Source organism: Nycticebus coucang, chromosome 16 (assembly GCF_027406575.1).
Source record: "Nycticebus coucang isolate mNycCou1 chromosome 16, mNycCou1.pri, whole genome shotgun sequence".
NCBI classification, from domain to species: Eukaryota; Metazoa; Chordata; class Mammalia; order Primates; family Lorisidae; genus Nycticebus; species Nycticebus coucang.
In genome coordinates this window covers 14,970,354-14,986,254 of record NC_069795.1, presented here as the reverse complement: position 1 = coordinate 14,986,254, position 15,901 = coordinate 14,970,354, and the positions used below count along the sequence as shown (strand labels likewise).

General features: G+C 35.4%; 1 protein-coding gene across 1 annotated transcript; it reads right to left on the bottom strand.

Moving 5' to 3' along the window:
- Positions 1 to 804: 804 nt before the first annotated feature.
- LOC128567938 (keratin-associated protein 13-2-like) lies at positions 805 to 1,612 on the bottom strand. The gene has a single exon (XM_053565555.1). It carries the CDS (start codon positions 1,571 to 1,573, stop codon positions 1,082 to 1,084), a length of 492 nt encoding a protein of 163 aa, XP_053421530.1. The 5' UTR covers positions 1,574 to 1,612; the 3' UTR covers positions 805 to 1,081.
- Positions 1,613 to 15,901: the final 14,289 nt, after the last annotated feature.

Here is a 15,901-nt window from a genome sequence, read left to right as displayed (position 1 = left end):
TTTTACTACCATTCAATGCAGAAATCACTAAGAAATGGATTATTTATCATCTGCTTGTTGAGAAACTCAATGACCTCAAGGAAAACACTTAAGTCTTACACTCACGTCATAAGAATTTTATAAATTTATATTTTATTAATATGTATTTCCTTATAACAACCCACAATTTGCCTCCCTATAACGCTTTCTGTTTCTCGTGGTTTTTACCTTTAACTCTCTGTTATCTCTCCTCTCTCTCTGTTTCTCTGTCTCTCTTTTACATACACATACATACACACGCTAAATAATCCATTTTTTCATATATTTAAGGACAATCCTAGTGCCTTTCATATCAGACATTTCATTTTTTTCTCTTTTTTATATCAGCATATCAAATTTATTTAGATATTTTATACTTACATATTAAAAACACTAGACATATTTTTAAAATATTTAATCATCTTGTTGATATTTTCTGAACAAATTTTAACTCATTATCATTTTGAAAGTTTAAACTCAAAGCCAAATATGATTTTTCACATAAGGGGTCTTCCTTGAAAACACTGTAAGAATATTGATTTTATTATGGGTATAAGTCTCGATAATGCTGTTAAAAATCCAATCAGTTTTGATGGCAGAACACATGTACTGTTGGTGGTTAAGCAGTGGCACACCTGGGGAATCTTCCCATACGCCAGGCCTGATGACATTTCCTAGGGAAATGGATTTCCTAGGAAATGTACTTTGAAAGCTTAGAGCCCACAAAACATCACAAATCAAACTTTGAAAAATAATAAAATCACTGAGAACATATTGGATGCAAGAGGAAATGAATTTATTAGGTCAAACAAACCCAAACTTCCATACATTTTATGAGTTTATGTGATAATGAATCACTTGTTTCAAAGTTACAGACATTTGACTCTATGTTTCATCATTCATTAATTTTACAATCTGAAAGAGCTAGTTTGTCAGCCAGTGTCTGAATCCAGAGAGAGAATGAAGAGCTGGAGGCGAGAGGAGTTAGACAACACTGCTGGAAAAGCCTACACAAGCCGCGCTAAGTAGAGACTGAGACATTTTGTTTAAAGGGCCTCAAAATTCAACATGTTGACCTACAGAAGGTTGATCTGTAGGTTGGTCTGTAACAAGAAGACTGGCTAGAAGCCAGGTAGGATGGGCGGCAGAATCCATATCCGTAGCCTAAGGTAGGGAAGCCACAGCCTCCATAACCCAGGGGTCTGAAACCACTGGATCCACAGCCCAGGGAGGAACAGCTCCTGGACCCAAAGCCCAGAGATCCAGGGTAAGTCGTCTGGCAGGGACTGCAGAGCAAGGAGGTCCTGGGGCGGTAGCAGGACATCTGGCGGGGGCTGGACAGCACACAGGACGTCTGGCAGCTGCTGGGCTCACAGCAGGTCTCCTGACAGCCGGTGTAGAGGGAGGAGTCCAGCTGGCAGGTGCTGGGAGAGCAGAGGTCCGTGCTGTAGACCAGGTTGCTGGGGTAGGAAGAGCCACAGAAGGCACCCGATTGGCGCAGGAAGCCCCCACAAGAGCGGGAAGAGAAGTTCCTAGGGTAACAGTTGTAGGGCATGCTGATAGCAGATATGAGTTCAGCCGAGTTACAGTGAGCAGATTCTCTGAATTTTAATGCCATGGTCTGGACTCCACATTGTATATATACTCGTAGACTTGGGTGTGTCCACTGTCCAGATGCTCCCTCCCACTTGCTCATCTTTTCTATAAAATGCCTCCCTACATTATTGCTTAGTTTATCATAAAATGTACGTAATTGTAATTTAGTCACTCTGGGACACTCAAGAGGAAGCCGCGCGATTTCTTTCCCCTGGAGTTGGCTGTGGTTTGACCTTCAGTGTCACAGGCCTCTCCTTTCTCAGTGTCCTCCCTGTCATGATCTATGTGGATGGTGTGTTCTTGTCCAACCTGCAGGAATTACAGAAACTCTTTCTTCAGTTCCACTAAGTTATCGGGAGCAAATATAGTTAACTGTTTGAAGTAGTTTGTCTTTTTTTTTTTTTTAATAAACACATTATAAAGGATTTGTTCAAACACTAGCTTTGTTCAGTGGCTTCAACAATCTGTCATTTCAACCTTGTATCTTGAGCTCAGCGCCAGAATTGAGTGCAACACTGTCCTTGGTGTTCATGACAAGGAACTTCCTTAAAGAGAGGCGTTCTTAGACCATGCTTATTTAGGAAATGTTGATAATAAATACACCCTTTTAGTGAGACTCCAAATAGAAGAGATTTTTCCAATTATTTTCTGAAGATAATGACCTTATCTTATAGAAGACATTATTTTATGTTTATGCTCTAAATCAACTCAGGGTGTTTTTTAAATTTTGTTTTAGTTTGTTTTAGATTGTTTCTTGGTGAAAGAACAGATTCTTAGCTCCAATGATTCATATATACCTAAAATAAAATTTCAGGAATTGTTTAACATTTTCTGAAGCTATGAACTTGAAATATTAGAGCTACCTGGGCTTTTAAACATCCCCTGGTAAATCCACACGTGTATAAATGACTCCCCTTCCCTCTAATTTCTCAGTAATATAAAAGCAAAATTGAGGCATAAACCACAGTTGTTTTTTATGCAGAGTCAAGTTTCAAATACTTTGCATATATAAAAGCAACTTTGACTTTAACTTGTTTCAGAAAATAATCTATCAAGCTTGTTTATACTAAGATATAAAAACCTAATAAAGCCATATTTACCTCTCCTAAAGATACTTGTACTGAATTGTATTCAACAGGGGAATTCCATGTATTACTGATCTTTATACATTTAAAGTATATTTTGATTTTCTAGACGAGGAAAGAGAAAACAAGCTGGATAATCCATGCTTAAATTAATGGGAAAGAAAGATCTTCTCATCTGGTTGCTGCCCATATTTTGAATCTGACATTTTATTTGGTTTAACTGGGGAAATGGCATTCATGATTGTCATCTAAAAGAGACCACCTTAATACCCTGAAAATTAACTTGCTTTATTCCAAAGCACGCTGCTTCAGAACACTTAGTTATTTTGTTTTATAATTATCTCTCCCATGCAGAGCCCACAGTGTGGCATGCATCCACTTATGCAATACTTAACACCATCACTCTGATTCACTGAAATAAAATAAGCTAGGCTTTATGAATGGACACCTATTAAATTTACTGAAAAGGGATTTGCCAGCCCTTATTACATGTGATTCCTTATAATGCCAGCCTTTAACTCTGTTAGAATGCAAAATATGTATTTCTTTCTGTTAAATGTTGCTTCTGCTAAAAAAAAATTATATATATGCTTTCTAATATCCAGAAGCTCCTCCTTTTCTAGGCTAGCTCCCTAGGTCTGGGAATAAACATTAAAGTAACTCGGGAATAAGTCAATTCCAATTAGCATTCCCTCCACCCATTTCTAATTAGGTTAACACTTTTCATTAGAGTTATGTGTACTTTGTATAAATGCTAATGAACAACTCATAATGGCTAATAAATGTGTCCCTCTGCAAGGAAGGAAAAGCAACACAAAACTAACTAGCTCGAATAGTTCAGAGTAGATTGCTGGAACTAATAAAATATATGCTTTATATACATAGGCAAAGTGTTTAAGAAAAAAATTACTATCTGTTATATCAGAGGAAAACTGCAAAACACTTCTTTCCTTTTTTGAGAAGCTGAAGAATACTAATATAAGTGTACCCATTTGCCACAAGCAGTTTGTGATCTGAGCAACTTGAAACGACTATTTTTCCAGGTCACCATTGGAATGAGGCTTGGGCTTCCAGCTGACAATCTTCTATCACCATATTTCTAGAGACTGTTGAAAATCTTTTAAATTGGTAAATACCTTTTCTTCTTCTATTTTGTCTTTTAAACTAACTGCCTTATCTAGACCTATTAGAGCCTTTGATTTCCTGGACTTAATACAATTACTTAATACAGTAAAATACTAGATTTTTACTTTGAAAATTCTTTCACCCCTAGTGGAATCATCTGTTAAATGTTAACGTAAAGTACGGACTAAGGACCCACTGTGGGGTGTAGGACTCGATAGGGACTCACTGGACTCTGCTCACAGCCTCTTTCTCCCACTTCTACACAAGCTTTTCCCCAACACGTTGATATACCTCCAGGCGCTAACTCATCTTACCTCATGATAGCTTTTCCTGCTTCCAATTGACCCTTTTACAATCTTCAGGCCTGTATTATCATCTTTTATTTTAATTCAGAAGACCAGTGTGACTGATTTCTTAACCACTGTGCTTACAGACCCCTCTGCTCTTTTTCCCTCTTCTAAGATCTCAACACTTGCATTTCTCCAAGTCAGTGTGGGAAAACTGGAGAACCTAAGGAAAATGATTGCATAAAGTAATAAAGGAAACTTTAGAGAAGTTTACTGGAAGGCCTAAACTCCCAATTCATATTATTTTGCCAGGTTTGTTTTCATTTTTCTCTTTTTATATTTTTAATTTTTATGGATACACAGTTTTGCATATTTATTGGGAGCATGTGGTATTTTGATACCAGCATGCAATGTGTAATGATCAAATCTGGATAGTTGGGGTATCCATCACCTCAAACATTTATAATTTCTTTGTGTTGGGAGCATTCCATACCTATTCTTCTAGTTGTTTTGAAATATACAATAAATTATTGTTAAACATAGTTCCTCTATTTTGCTACCAAACACTAGATTTCATTCCTTCAATATAACTGTATTTTTGTACACACTAACCAATCAAGCTGTAGCCTCACCTCCCCACTAGCCTCCCAGCCTCTGATAACCTTCATTCTCTTCACTGCATTACAAGGACAAGCTTCTATGGGCCAGCTTCTCCATCTGATTCTCCCATATTCCCAGAAACATCACAGTAATGCATTCATATTTGAGTAGCCTTCCCAGAAGTTTTCTTTATGTATATTTCCAGATTTATACAATTTGTTTTGTTATTATTGTTTCCAGTTACAATAATGCTACCTTCTTTGATATACATTTATAGCTTTCTTTTTATAATAAAACTATTTAAATAAAAATACTTAAAATATGTCCATGTTGATATTTATATATTTGTATATTTGTTTATCACTCCTATCGCAGTGCCTTTAAGTGTACTGTTGTTAGCACTTTATTACAAATATTAGTTCATTTAATCCTTGTAATGATTCTGTATGGTACACACTGGTTTTTTTCATATGTTACAGGTAAAGAAGTTGAGACACAAGCAGGTTGAGGTACTGCCCAAAGTAATCCATGTAATTAGTAGCAAAGGTGGGGGTTTGGATCCAGATACTGACATCATGTTAGAGTTTGTTCAAATAAGTCCTTTTTGTTATCTTATAAAGACCCAGTTTCTTCCTTGTTACTACTTTATAGAATTCTATCATACAAAAATACTCTATTTCATTTATCTCTTGCTGTTTTTATTTTTTACTATCAGAAACCACACTGGAAAGAATATGTCTAGAGCTTCTAGGATGTATATATGTAGATGAAATTGCTGGGTATACGTGATTTCAATTTGAGCATGGAAGTTAGAATCGTAGCTCTTGGATTTAGGCTGGTGGGGTTTGAATCCTGCCAGACTTATTTTAATTTCTTCTTTCTTTTTTTTTTTTTTTTTTGTTATGTGTTATACAGTATTCTATGGAGTCATTTGTTCTTTTAAATTTATTTTTAGAGGTTTTTTTTGTTTTGTTTTGTTTTTTTTTTTTTTTGTACGCCTTTGTCTTCCCTATGTTGCAAATATACTTTCTCGGTCAGTTGTTGGAAATTTTTAAAAAGTATCCTCTATTGATGTACAGTTTTTCCATGATGAAGTTCAGCATTTTTAGGTTTACAGTTCAATGAGTTTTGACAAACACAGACATCATGTAATCACCAATCGACAGAGACAGAGCATTTCCCTAACTGCTGGACGCGATGTGCTGCTGTGGTCCTTTGTATCAATCTGCCCCATGGTTATCTGAATTTCTGTTCTTATATTCTTTTTTTTTTTCTGAGATTTCTGTCCCATGGTTATCTGAATTTCTGTTCTTATATTCTTATTTTTTCTGCTCTCTAAATAGAATTATACAGTATGTAGAGCTTTTAGTGTTTATCTTTTTCTTCATAGAGTATGATTTTCTTAAAATTCATCTGTGTTTCTGCATATTTCAGTAGTTCATGCCATTTTATTAAGTGGTATTTTGTTGTATGTTTGCTATGCACCAGAAAATGACCATTTCAATGCTTTCAAATAAAACTCCTATATACATTCACATGTAGATATTTTTGTGAACATGTGATTTCAATTTTTTTTTAATTTTGTTTTGTTTTTTCAGCTTTTTTAAAATTTTATTTCGTTGCTTTTTTTTCATTTCTTAACTTTTTTGTTGTTGTTGTTGTTGTTGAGACAGGGTCCCACCCTGTGCCCCCTGAGCAGAGTGCAGTGGGCGTGGTAGCTTACGCAACCTCAGACTCCAGCTGCGGGCACCCCGCTGCCTCAGCCTCTGGAAGCCGCTGGAATTACAGGCGCTTGCCACAGCACCCAGCTGGGTTTTATCATTTTTTTTTCATGAGTCGGGGTCCCACTGTCGCTCAGGCGAGTCTCGAACTCCTGAGCTCAAGCAATTCTCCCTCCTCAGCCTCCCACAGTGATGGGATTACAGACGTGAGCCACCGCGCCCGTATCTAAAAGTGATATTTATATGATAATATCATGTTTAACAACATAAAAAACTGCCAAACTAATTTCCACTGTGGTTGTACCATTCTGCATTTGGAAAAGCAATATATGAAAATTCCAGCTGTTTCATGTCTTCAAAAACACTGTGTTTATCAGCAGTAGTAGTAATAATAATAGTTTACTTTATTCTAGTTGGCATGTAGTGGTGTTTCATTATAACCTTACTTTGTATTTCTCTGATGATTAAAACATTCAACATCTTCTCGTGTGCTCTGCTTACATCCCACATTTCCCCTTTAGTGGGGTCAGCTCAAATCTTTGACTATTTTCTATTTGAGTTGCTGTATTAAAATTGAGTAGTAGGTCCTTTATACATCCATGATTCATGTCCTCTATCGAAATATGTGTTTTAAAATATTTTATTTTAGCTTGTGTCATGTAATTTCACTTTCTTATCAAAGTCTTTGAAAAACATATCTCTCTAATTTTTATGAAGTCTAATTTAGCCCCAAATATATTAATATACAGTATATAGAGTTTCCCACCTTTTTTCTTTCCTTTTATTTTTTTTTTTGTAGATGAATGTGTCCAACCATCCCAAGACTATTTGTTGGAAAGACTGCCCTTTCCCATTGAATCATCACAATAGATTTCTCAAAAATGTATTAGTCATACTTGAAGAGATGTGTTTGTCATGTGTTTGCTTCATTGATGAGTATATCTATCATTAGGATCAAACCACATTAGCCCTTCATCAGGACTAACATTAGCCTGGGTTAATCAGGGTTAACATTATAAACATTTTTTTTTTTCTCATTTTGTAGGTTGTCTATTTGCTGTTTTGAATATTTCCTTTGCTGTGTAGAATCTTTTTTAATTTAACCAAGTCCCATTTATTTATTTTGGTGGTTGATGTAATGACCTTTGGGTCTTAGTTATGAATTCTTTGCTTAGGCTGATATCTAGAAGAATTTTTTCCTACATTTTCTTCTAGAATGTTTATGGTTTCATGCCTTATACTTAATCTTTTTCCCATTATGAATTAATTTTTGTAAGTGTTGAGAGATAGGGGTTCTGTTTCATTCTTCTGCATTTTGGTATCCAATTTCCCCAGCACTGTCTGAAATAGGACTTTTCTTCCCCAGTGCAGGTTGTTGTCTTCATTGTTAAAGATCAGTTGGTTGTAGGTACAGGTTTTATATCTGGGTTGTCTTTTCTGTTTCATTGGTCTATGTCTCTATGTCTCTATGTCTCTCTTTTTATACAAATACCATGCTGTTTTAATTACTATAGTTTTGTTAGATGTCTGGCAATATGCTTCCTGAAGATTTCTTCTTTTATGCATTATATTATACTTTTAATACATTCATGGATTAGATTTACTGATTTTTTTCTAAGAATTTTTGTAACAGTGTTTATGACCACTATTTTGTAATTTTTATAATAATGTCCTTGTATGGTTTTCCATCAGGATGATGTTGACTTCATAAAATGAATTGGAAAGTTTTTATACTTAGTTTTTCTGAAAGATTTTATGTAAAATTGGTGGTTTTCAAATATTTTGAATAATTTTCCAATAAAGCTGTCTAGGCTTGGAACTTTCTATTAACTATTAATTTACTTCCTTTTACAGGGGCAGGGCTACTTGGGTTGTATAAATATTCTTGTATGACCTCTGTTAGTTTAAGTCTATTAAAGAATTTTTCTCATTTCATCAATGTTATCACTGTATGTGAAATCAGGGTCCAGAAAAATTGGTCATGTCAATATTCTTGATCTGTACAAATGACAAAAACAATGGCAACCTGTATCTTGACCACACATAAGCCGTTGTTATGGCACCTTGACCAGAAAGCCAGTTAAGTTCATTTATACTAGTTGGGACGTAAATTGAGTCCAGAAGAGGTAATATCATAAATATCCACCTTATTCTGATTACTTTTTCATTTGTGAATCATTTGTTTCATTTGTTAATCATTCTTGCCACACACCCATAGTTATTTATTCTTGCATGTTTATTCAAATAAAATGATATTATGTATCTTTATTAAAAATATGATGAAGAAACAAAGAATTTTTCAAATAATATTAATTTTGATTGCCTCCAACTAGAACATATGCTCCAGTTTAACAGGTGTCCCAGCTCTCTCCTCCCCATCATTTTGCATGAACATGCACGGCCACTTTCCTGCCTCACTTGCTCTCACTGCATTAATCAGCAGTGTGCTACTAAGGTGACAGAACACAGTAACAGATTCTTTCCTTGCGCTTGAAATGAAGTTCATCACCTCAGTGACGGACAGATCATTTACCTGGTGCAGGCCACTGGAAGACTTCAGTCTTATTCAGTTTGCTTTTTAGTTTCTAAACCCTACAGATTCTTTTTAAAAGGTTGGAAAATATGCAGCTTGTCTTTTGTTCCCCAAAATTAGTTTCTAAATCTTCATCTTGAAAATTGTCAAAAATGCACATAATCTAGCAAAAAAATAAAACTATAGGGGACTGGAGAAGGAGTCGGTATCATGGTTAACTTCTGTGCTCCTTATTTTTGTTTATTCATTTTAATGCAATGCTGTAGCAAAAACAGAAACAAAGCCTCACTGGGAATTGAGCAAAATAGACATATTTAACAGAGTTAAATGCTATCGAGAAAATGCTAGCATGAGAAGCCACCGATGATGTTGTTGGATGTCTTCTACTGATAGCAATGTGTTTTCGTGTATTAGAATGGTGGTTGAGTCACATTGAGTCACAGCAAGTCACTTTAGCTGTTATATATTCCAGGTGCAGGAATGGGATGGCTATGGTAGGGACTGAAAATTGCAGAATTTTATGACTCTAAAATTAAATTCTGATAATTCAGTCTCCACAATGAGTTTCCATATGACTACACTGTTGCTTAGTTTTACTTTTTGCAGGGTTGTGAAGAAAAGGCAGATTCTTCCCTAGTAAAGTTTCAATGAGATTCAAGAAGCTTATGATTAATTGATTAGACTGGATATTGACAGTATCCACTGAGAAAATCATCTATTCCTTGGAAATTGTATTATTCAGGGTCCCGTAAATAAACAGAACCAATAGGACGTGTGTGTGTGTGTGTGTGTGTTTGTAATATGTATGAATATGCACAGAAAGAGAGAGGGAAAGATTTATTTAAGGAATTGGTCAATGCAATTGTTGGAGATGACAAGTCTGAAATCTTCAAAATAGTGTAGCAAGCTGGAAATTTAGGTCAGAGTTGACATTGCAATCTGGAGTTGCAATTTGTAATACAACTGGCTGGAAATTCAGGCAGTGTTTCTGTGTTGTAGCCTTGAGAATTTCTTACTCCTCAGGAAACCTCCGCCTTTATTCTTAAGGTCTTCAACTGATTGGAGGAGGTCTTTACCATCATGGAGAGTAAACTGCTTTACTCAAAGTTTACTGATTTAAATGTTAGTCCCATATAAGAAGTGCCCTCATGGTAACATATAGACTTGTGTTTGACAAACAACTGAGCCTTATCAAGCTGACTTGTTAAAGTTAACCATTGCAGATACTTACTGAGGCATTGAAGAATGTTAGCAAATTAGGTATTAAAGTATTGCAAACAATTATTTCATCAGAAAAATATAATTATTTTTCATTTTACTATTTACCTCTTTTGCCGATCTATTTTTTATTTATTTTGTGTCAATAATAATGATAATATGAAATCTATAGATATTGTAACATCTTTGAGTCATCCCAATCCCAGATAAAGCTATACTTGAAGTCACAAGCTTTAAAATCTCAACATCAGGTTCTGCACCCGTAGCACGGTGGTTACAGCGCCAGCCACATACACTGAGGATGGTGGGTTCAATCCTGGCCTGAGCCAGCGAAACAACAATGACAACTGCAACAAAAATAGCTGGATGTTGTGGCCGGCACCTGTAGCCTGTAGCTGCTTGGGAGGCTGAGGCAAGAGAATCGCTTAAGCCCAAGAGTTGGAGGTTGCTGTGAGCTGTGATATCACAGCACTCTACCAAGAGCAACATAGTGAGAGTCTGTCTCAAAAAAAAAAAAAAATCAACATCACTTGAAGGGAAAAGAAACCAAGAAGTTTTCACTACTGTGTTTTGAAAAGGTAAAACACTGGTAAAGGCATTAGTCTTATTTATATATATTAGAAAGAATATTAGAAAATATTCACAAGCCAGTGACATTAAATGTAAACTAAACCTATAAATTCTTTATACCTCGTCATTATGGTGAAGTTCTATCTAAATTTATTTGCCAAAAAGTGAAAATTGATTTCCTATAACTTAAAATTGTTTATTATAATAGTTTCAAGAATGCTTGACATTGAAACATGAGACCATAAATCTTTGTTATAGAAAGCCATATTTGTTAAGATGTATTTGTTAGCTTAAAGTTATAAACTATGTTTGACATAGATTGTGATTTTTAGTTCATTATACATGTAAACATTAACATTTTAACTATATTGTCACTGAACTAATGATAATTAACTCATTCTATAATACTGTTAGAGCCCTAGAGAGCTCTTTGAAACTGGAATAGTACCTAAAAGCATTACTGGTTCTTTAACAAAAATTTCAGGTACAATAGATTAGAGAGTATAATGTTTAGATTTTGAACACAATGAGGAATCTCAGTTTTTAATAGTAGATAATAGTAGATAATATATAGTAGATAATAGTAGATAATATTTTAAAATATTTCATATGCATTTACTGCAATTAGCCAAGTATTGAACTAAGCATTATAAGTGATACATAAATTACCCTATTTAACTCACAGTAGTCTTGTAATAACTTTTGTATCCTTTCTACAGATGAGTCATAATACATGTTATCAGCGATTATGTACCATCATCATTTTATCTGAATCGTTACTCTTAATCTTTGCATGCATTGCCTTAGTAACATGAAAGACAGTTGAGGAAATTTGGGAGGGTAGAGAGTGAATGATTGGAGGCAGCACAAAGAATGAAGAAGTATTAGGAGAATAAAATGAAACCCTGGCTTAAATACAGACCTGTTTTGGTTCCAGTTATTCAATTCTGCTGCAAACAAATTTTAATTAGATTTTTATCTATTCCTGATTAACCCACACCTGAAAAATCAACATCTAAGTTCTACCACAACTTCAAACTACCACCCTAGATATTGATGATACCAAAAAATGTTCTAGGTTTCTTGAAAGAAAAAGAAAAAAATTCTTTCATCCTGATTCCTTAACCTTTTCCAAATTCTTAGATCTTCTCTGAGAACCTCTTTCAATTTAATAACTACAAAGAGCTGAACTTGAAAATCCACTCCAAAAATGCTTCCTTCAGGAACCTTCTCTTAGCTTTTTTCTAACAAAATTCTATTATTTCAAATTTATTTATCAATTTTGTTTCACTTTTCTGAAATTTGACCCTGGAAATTCCTGCACTTTAATTTCTTGTTTACATGACAAAGGGAGATAGATACGGTCCTACAAAACCATAAAAGACAAGATCAGAACTACTGATCATCCAAAACAAGTTCATGGAGAAGAAAGCATGGGCACAACACGAAGAAGTTTAGCAAGTTTTATCCAAGAAGGATTTTGGGGTTAAGAGAGTTTTCCTGAAAAAAGAGAGATCAAAACAAAGGAATTTGGAGCAATATGGCAGCTAGATGGGAGGGTAAAAAAGCAACAGAAGCAGTAGAGATTTAAAAACCCTCCCAGAAACCACAGTGAGATGCCACCTTACCCCTGTCAGAATGGCCTTCATTAAAAAGCTAGAAAACAACAGATGTTGATGAGGATGTGGTGAAAAGAGAACACTTCCCCACTGTCAGTGGGAATGGGAATGTGTTAACTAGTATCACTGGTATGGAAAGCAGTGTGGCGCTTCCTCAATGAACAGAAAGTAGACCTGTCATTTGACCCAGCCATCCCACTAGTGGGTATCTATCCAAATGAAAAGAAGTCATCCTATCAAAAAGACACCTGCATCCAAAAGTTTCTCCTACTACAATTCACAATTGCAAAGATATGGAATTAAGCTAAGTGTCCATCAACTGATGAGTGGATAAACAGAGTATGGCAGGTATAAACCATGGAGTAGTACACAGTCATACGAAGTAATGAAATAATGACTTTTCCAGCAACTTGAATGGAACTGGTGACCATTATTCTAAGTGAAGTGTCTCATAAATGGAGAAACAGATAATTGCATTATTTCACTTATGGGTAGAACTAAATGTGGTATACCTATGGTTATAAAGAGGTGTAATAGACATCAGAAATTAAGAAGGGGAGGCAGGGAAGGATTGAGGGATAAAAATCTATCAGTTGGACACAGCGTATGCTATTCTGGTGACAAGTACACTGAAAGCCTTGACTTTAGCCTTATACAATTCAGCCATGTAACAAAAAACACTATACCCCTACAATTTTTAAATAAATAAATAGCTCTATTAGGAATTTTACACACACACAATCTTCACTTAATTTTTCTAAGAAATATATTCTACAAGTTATCATTCACATTTTGCAGTTGTTAAAACAGAAGCAAACAAAATTTAATAACAACATAAAGTCATCACCTTTCGTAAGTGATAGAATTATGGCTCAAGGTTAGATTTATCTTACTGCAATGTAAGAATCTTATTGCAATCTTTTTTTTCTTCTTAATTGTTTTTGTTTTAATTTTTTTTCTTTTTTTTATTCTTAAATCATAGCTGTGTACATTAATGCAATCGTGGGGCACCATACACGGGTTTTATAGACAGTTTGACACATTTTCATCACACTGGTTACCATAGCCTTCCTGGCATTTTCTTAGTTATTGTGTTAAGACATTTATATTCTACATTTACTAAGTTTCACATGTACCCTTGTAAGATGCATAGAATAGATACTACTTTTTGAACAGGTGAGTTGACATATAGATATGTAGTTGCATAAATGAATGAGTAAATTAATAAAATTTGTGGGTTCACTGCAGTCTGAATTATTAGTATCACATCTATTCTCAAACCCATTCTCAAATTCTCCCAAATTCTGATGATTTGGGGAGCCTGAAATATATTTCTGGGTGATAAGAACTATACTGTTAACTTAGGTTGAATTTGGGTACTGCTTATTTGAGATAGCACTTAGGTCTCAAGTGGAACAGCTAGCAAAGAAGAAAGATGTTTTCTCAACACATTTCTAAAGTTGTCCTTTTTGCTCTGTCCCACAACAGATATGTAGAAGCTAATCAGTGTTCAGAGTTTTTTAAAAATACATTCCTTGGGGCTTCATGTTTGGATAGAGACTAAAAGAAGAAGAAAAGAAAAATAGGATAGCTAATTAAGAATCTAACTAGAGCAGTGATTTTTACTGGGGCTCTAATAGTCTGCAGAAACACTACACTTCACAATTATGTGATGTCTGTTAGCAGGACCAATGCATTTTCATGCCAAAGGCAACCAACTAAATGCACATGAAACACACTGAAAAAAAGTGGAAACAAGAACATGATTTCTATGTTAGGAAAATTATTTTAAATAAGCTGGCATGTTTTTATTTTGGGAGGACATGCTGAAAGGAAAGAGATGATCTAGAAAATATGGAACATAAAATGAGTTCTAAGAAAGAGAAAGAAAGAGGTTAAGAGAGGACAGAGAGAAAAGAGACGGGGGAAAAGATAGATGAAAGGAGAGAGAGAATCTCAGAGGTAACAACCTGTAGATTTCTAGTTGTGGTGTAGGTTACTGGTAAATTAAAAGGTTTCAGTTGAGTGCTTGAAGATGGCTTTTGAAGCCCTCATTCCTATGGAAACTGATAGAAGCTCCTGAATTAGAATATCTAGAATCTCCAAAGTAATAAAGTTAGGAAAAAAAGTCTTGAGATCCTACCAATGCAATATGCTGATCTTTAGACCTGTCATCATAAATTGATTGTGAATGAGGAGACTGACTTTCCTGGAAGAGGAATAGGAGCTTAACAGTAGCCCAATTCATGGATCCACATTTCAGAGACTGGACACCATGTAATCCACAGCCTCTTGCTCAAAGGACAGTGGGAAAGAGTGTTCATAAGTGGGCACAGAAGAGCTGGAAGGTTCTTTGTGGGCAGCACTTTGGTATACACTATAAAAAGGGGGTCACTTGACTACTCAACTCCTGGCAATGAGAGGAGTTCCCTCTGGCAAATTGTAGCTATGTTAGTCTCCTTGGGCTAGCATAACAGAGTACCACACACTGGAAGATTTAAACAACAGAAATTTATTGTCTCACAGTTGTGGAGGGTGGAAATCTGAGCTCAGGGTGTTAGCAGGGTTGGTCCTTCTGAGGCTGTGAGGGAAGGTCCTGTCCCGGCCCCTTCCCTTGGCATGCAAATGACCATCTTCTCCCTGTGTCTCTTCACATCATGTTCCCTCTAGCTGTGTCCATGTCTGTATCCATATCTCCCCTTTTGATAAGGACACTAGTCACATTGAATTAAGGCCTATCCTAATGACCTCACTTCAACTGGATTACTTCTGTAAATACTCTATCACCAAATAAAGTTATATTGTGGGGTATTGAGGATTGGGCTTCAACATAAGAATTTTGGGGGGACAAAATTCAACTCATATAGCAAGAGACAAACAGTCACTAAAATTAAAAATAAAAGAGGTACTTTATGAAGATATTATTTCCTGACTTCAGTTTTTCTTGGGTTTAATGAGGAACTATTATGAATTTTGTCCTAAATAACTTTCTGTAGTGTTGCCATTGATAAATGAAGAAAGCACCCAGATATTCAGAGTCCTTTGGAAGGCTCACTAATCAGTTATCTAATTAAAATGAAATTTTTTTTCCCTGCAGACATGGCTAAAGATGTTTGATTCATTTACTTAAGGACACAGATCATTCCTTTCACGTATGAAGGATGAAAGTGGCTAAGTTCATGGCCAATAATGCGGCAATCACAAAGCAACATAGCAGAGCCTCTGCCACCTCCCATTTCCTGCATTTCACAGCCCTTTATGTCTGCCTCCTAAGGAATGAGGCAACAAAGTCTCAAAGTTCCTGAAGTGATAATCGGAGACTTTGAGTTGTCAACAAATAAAAATAATAAAGCCAATACCAAAAATGCCTGTATTCATCTTTTTTAAACAAAAGTTTCTAAAAGTCCATTTCAAGTCACTAACTGATGAGTAGACACCATCTCTGTCTTCCCTTTCAATATGATAAATTAAGGTGAGCTATTGTAGGAGTTATTTTCTAAAGCACCGTAGGAATAACCAACTAAGATCT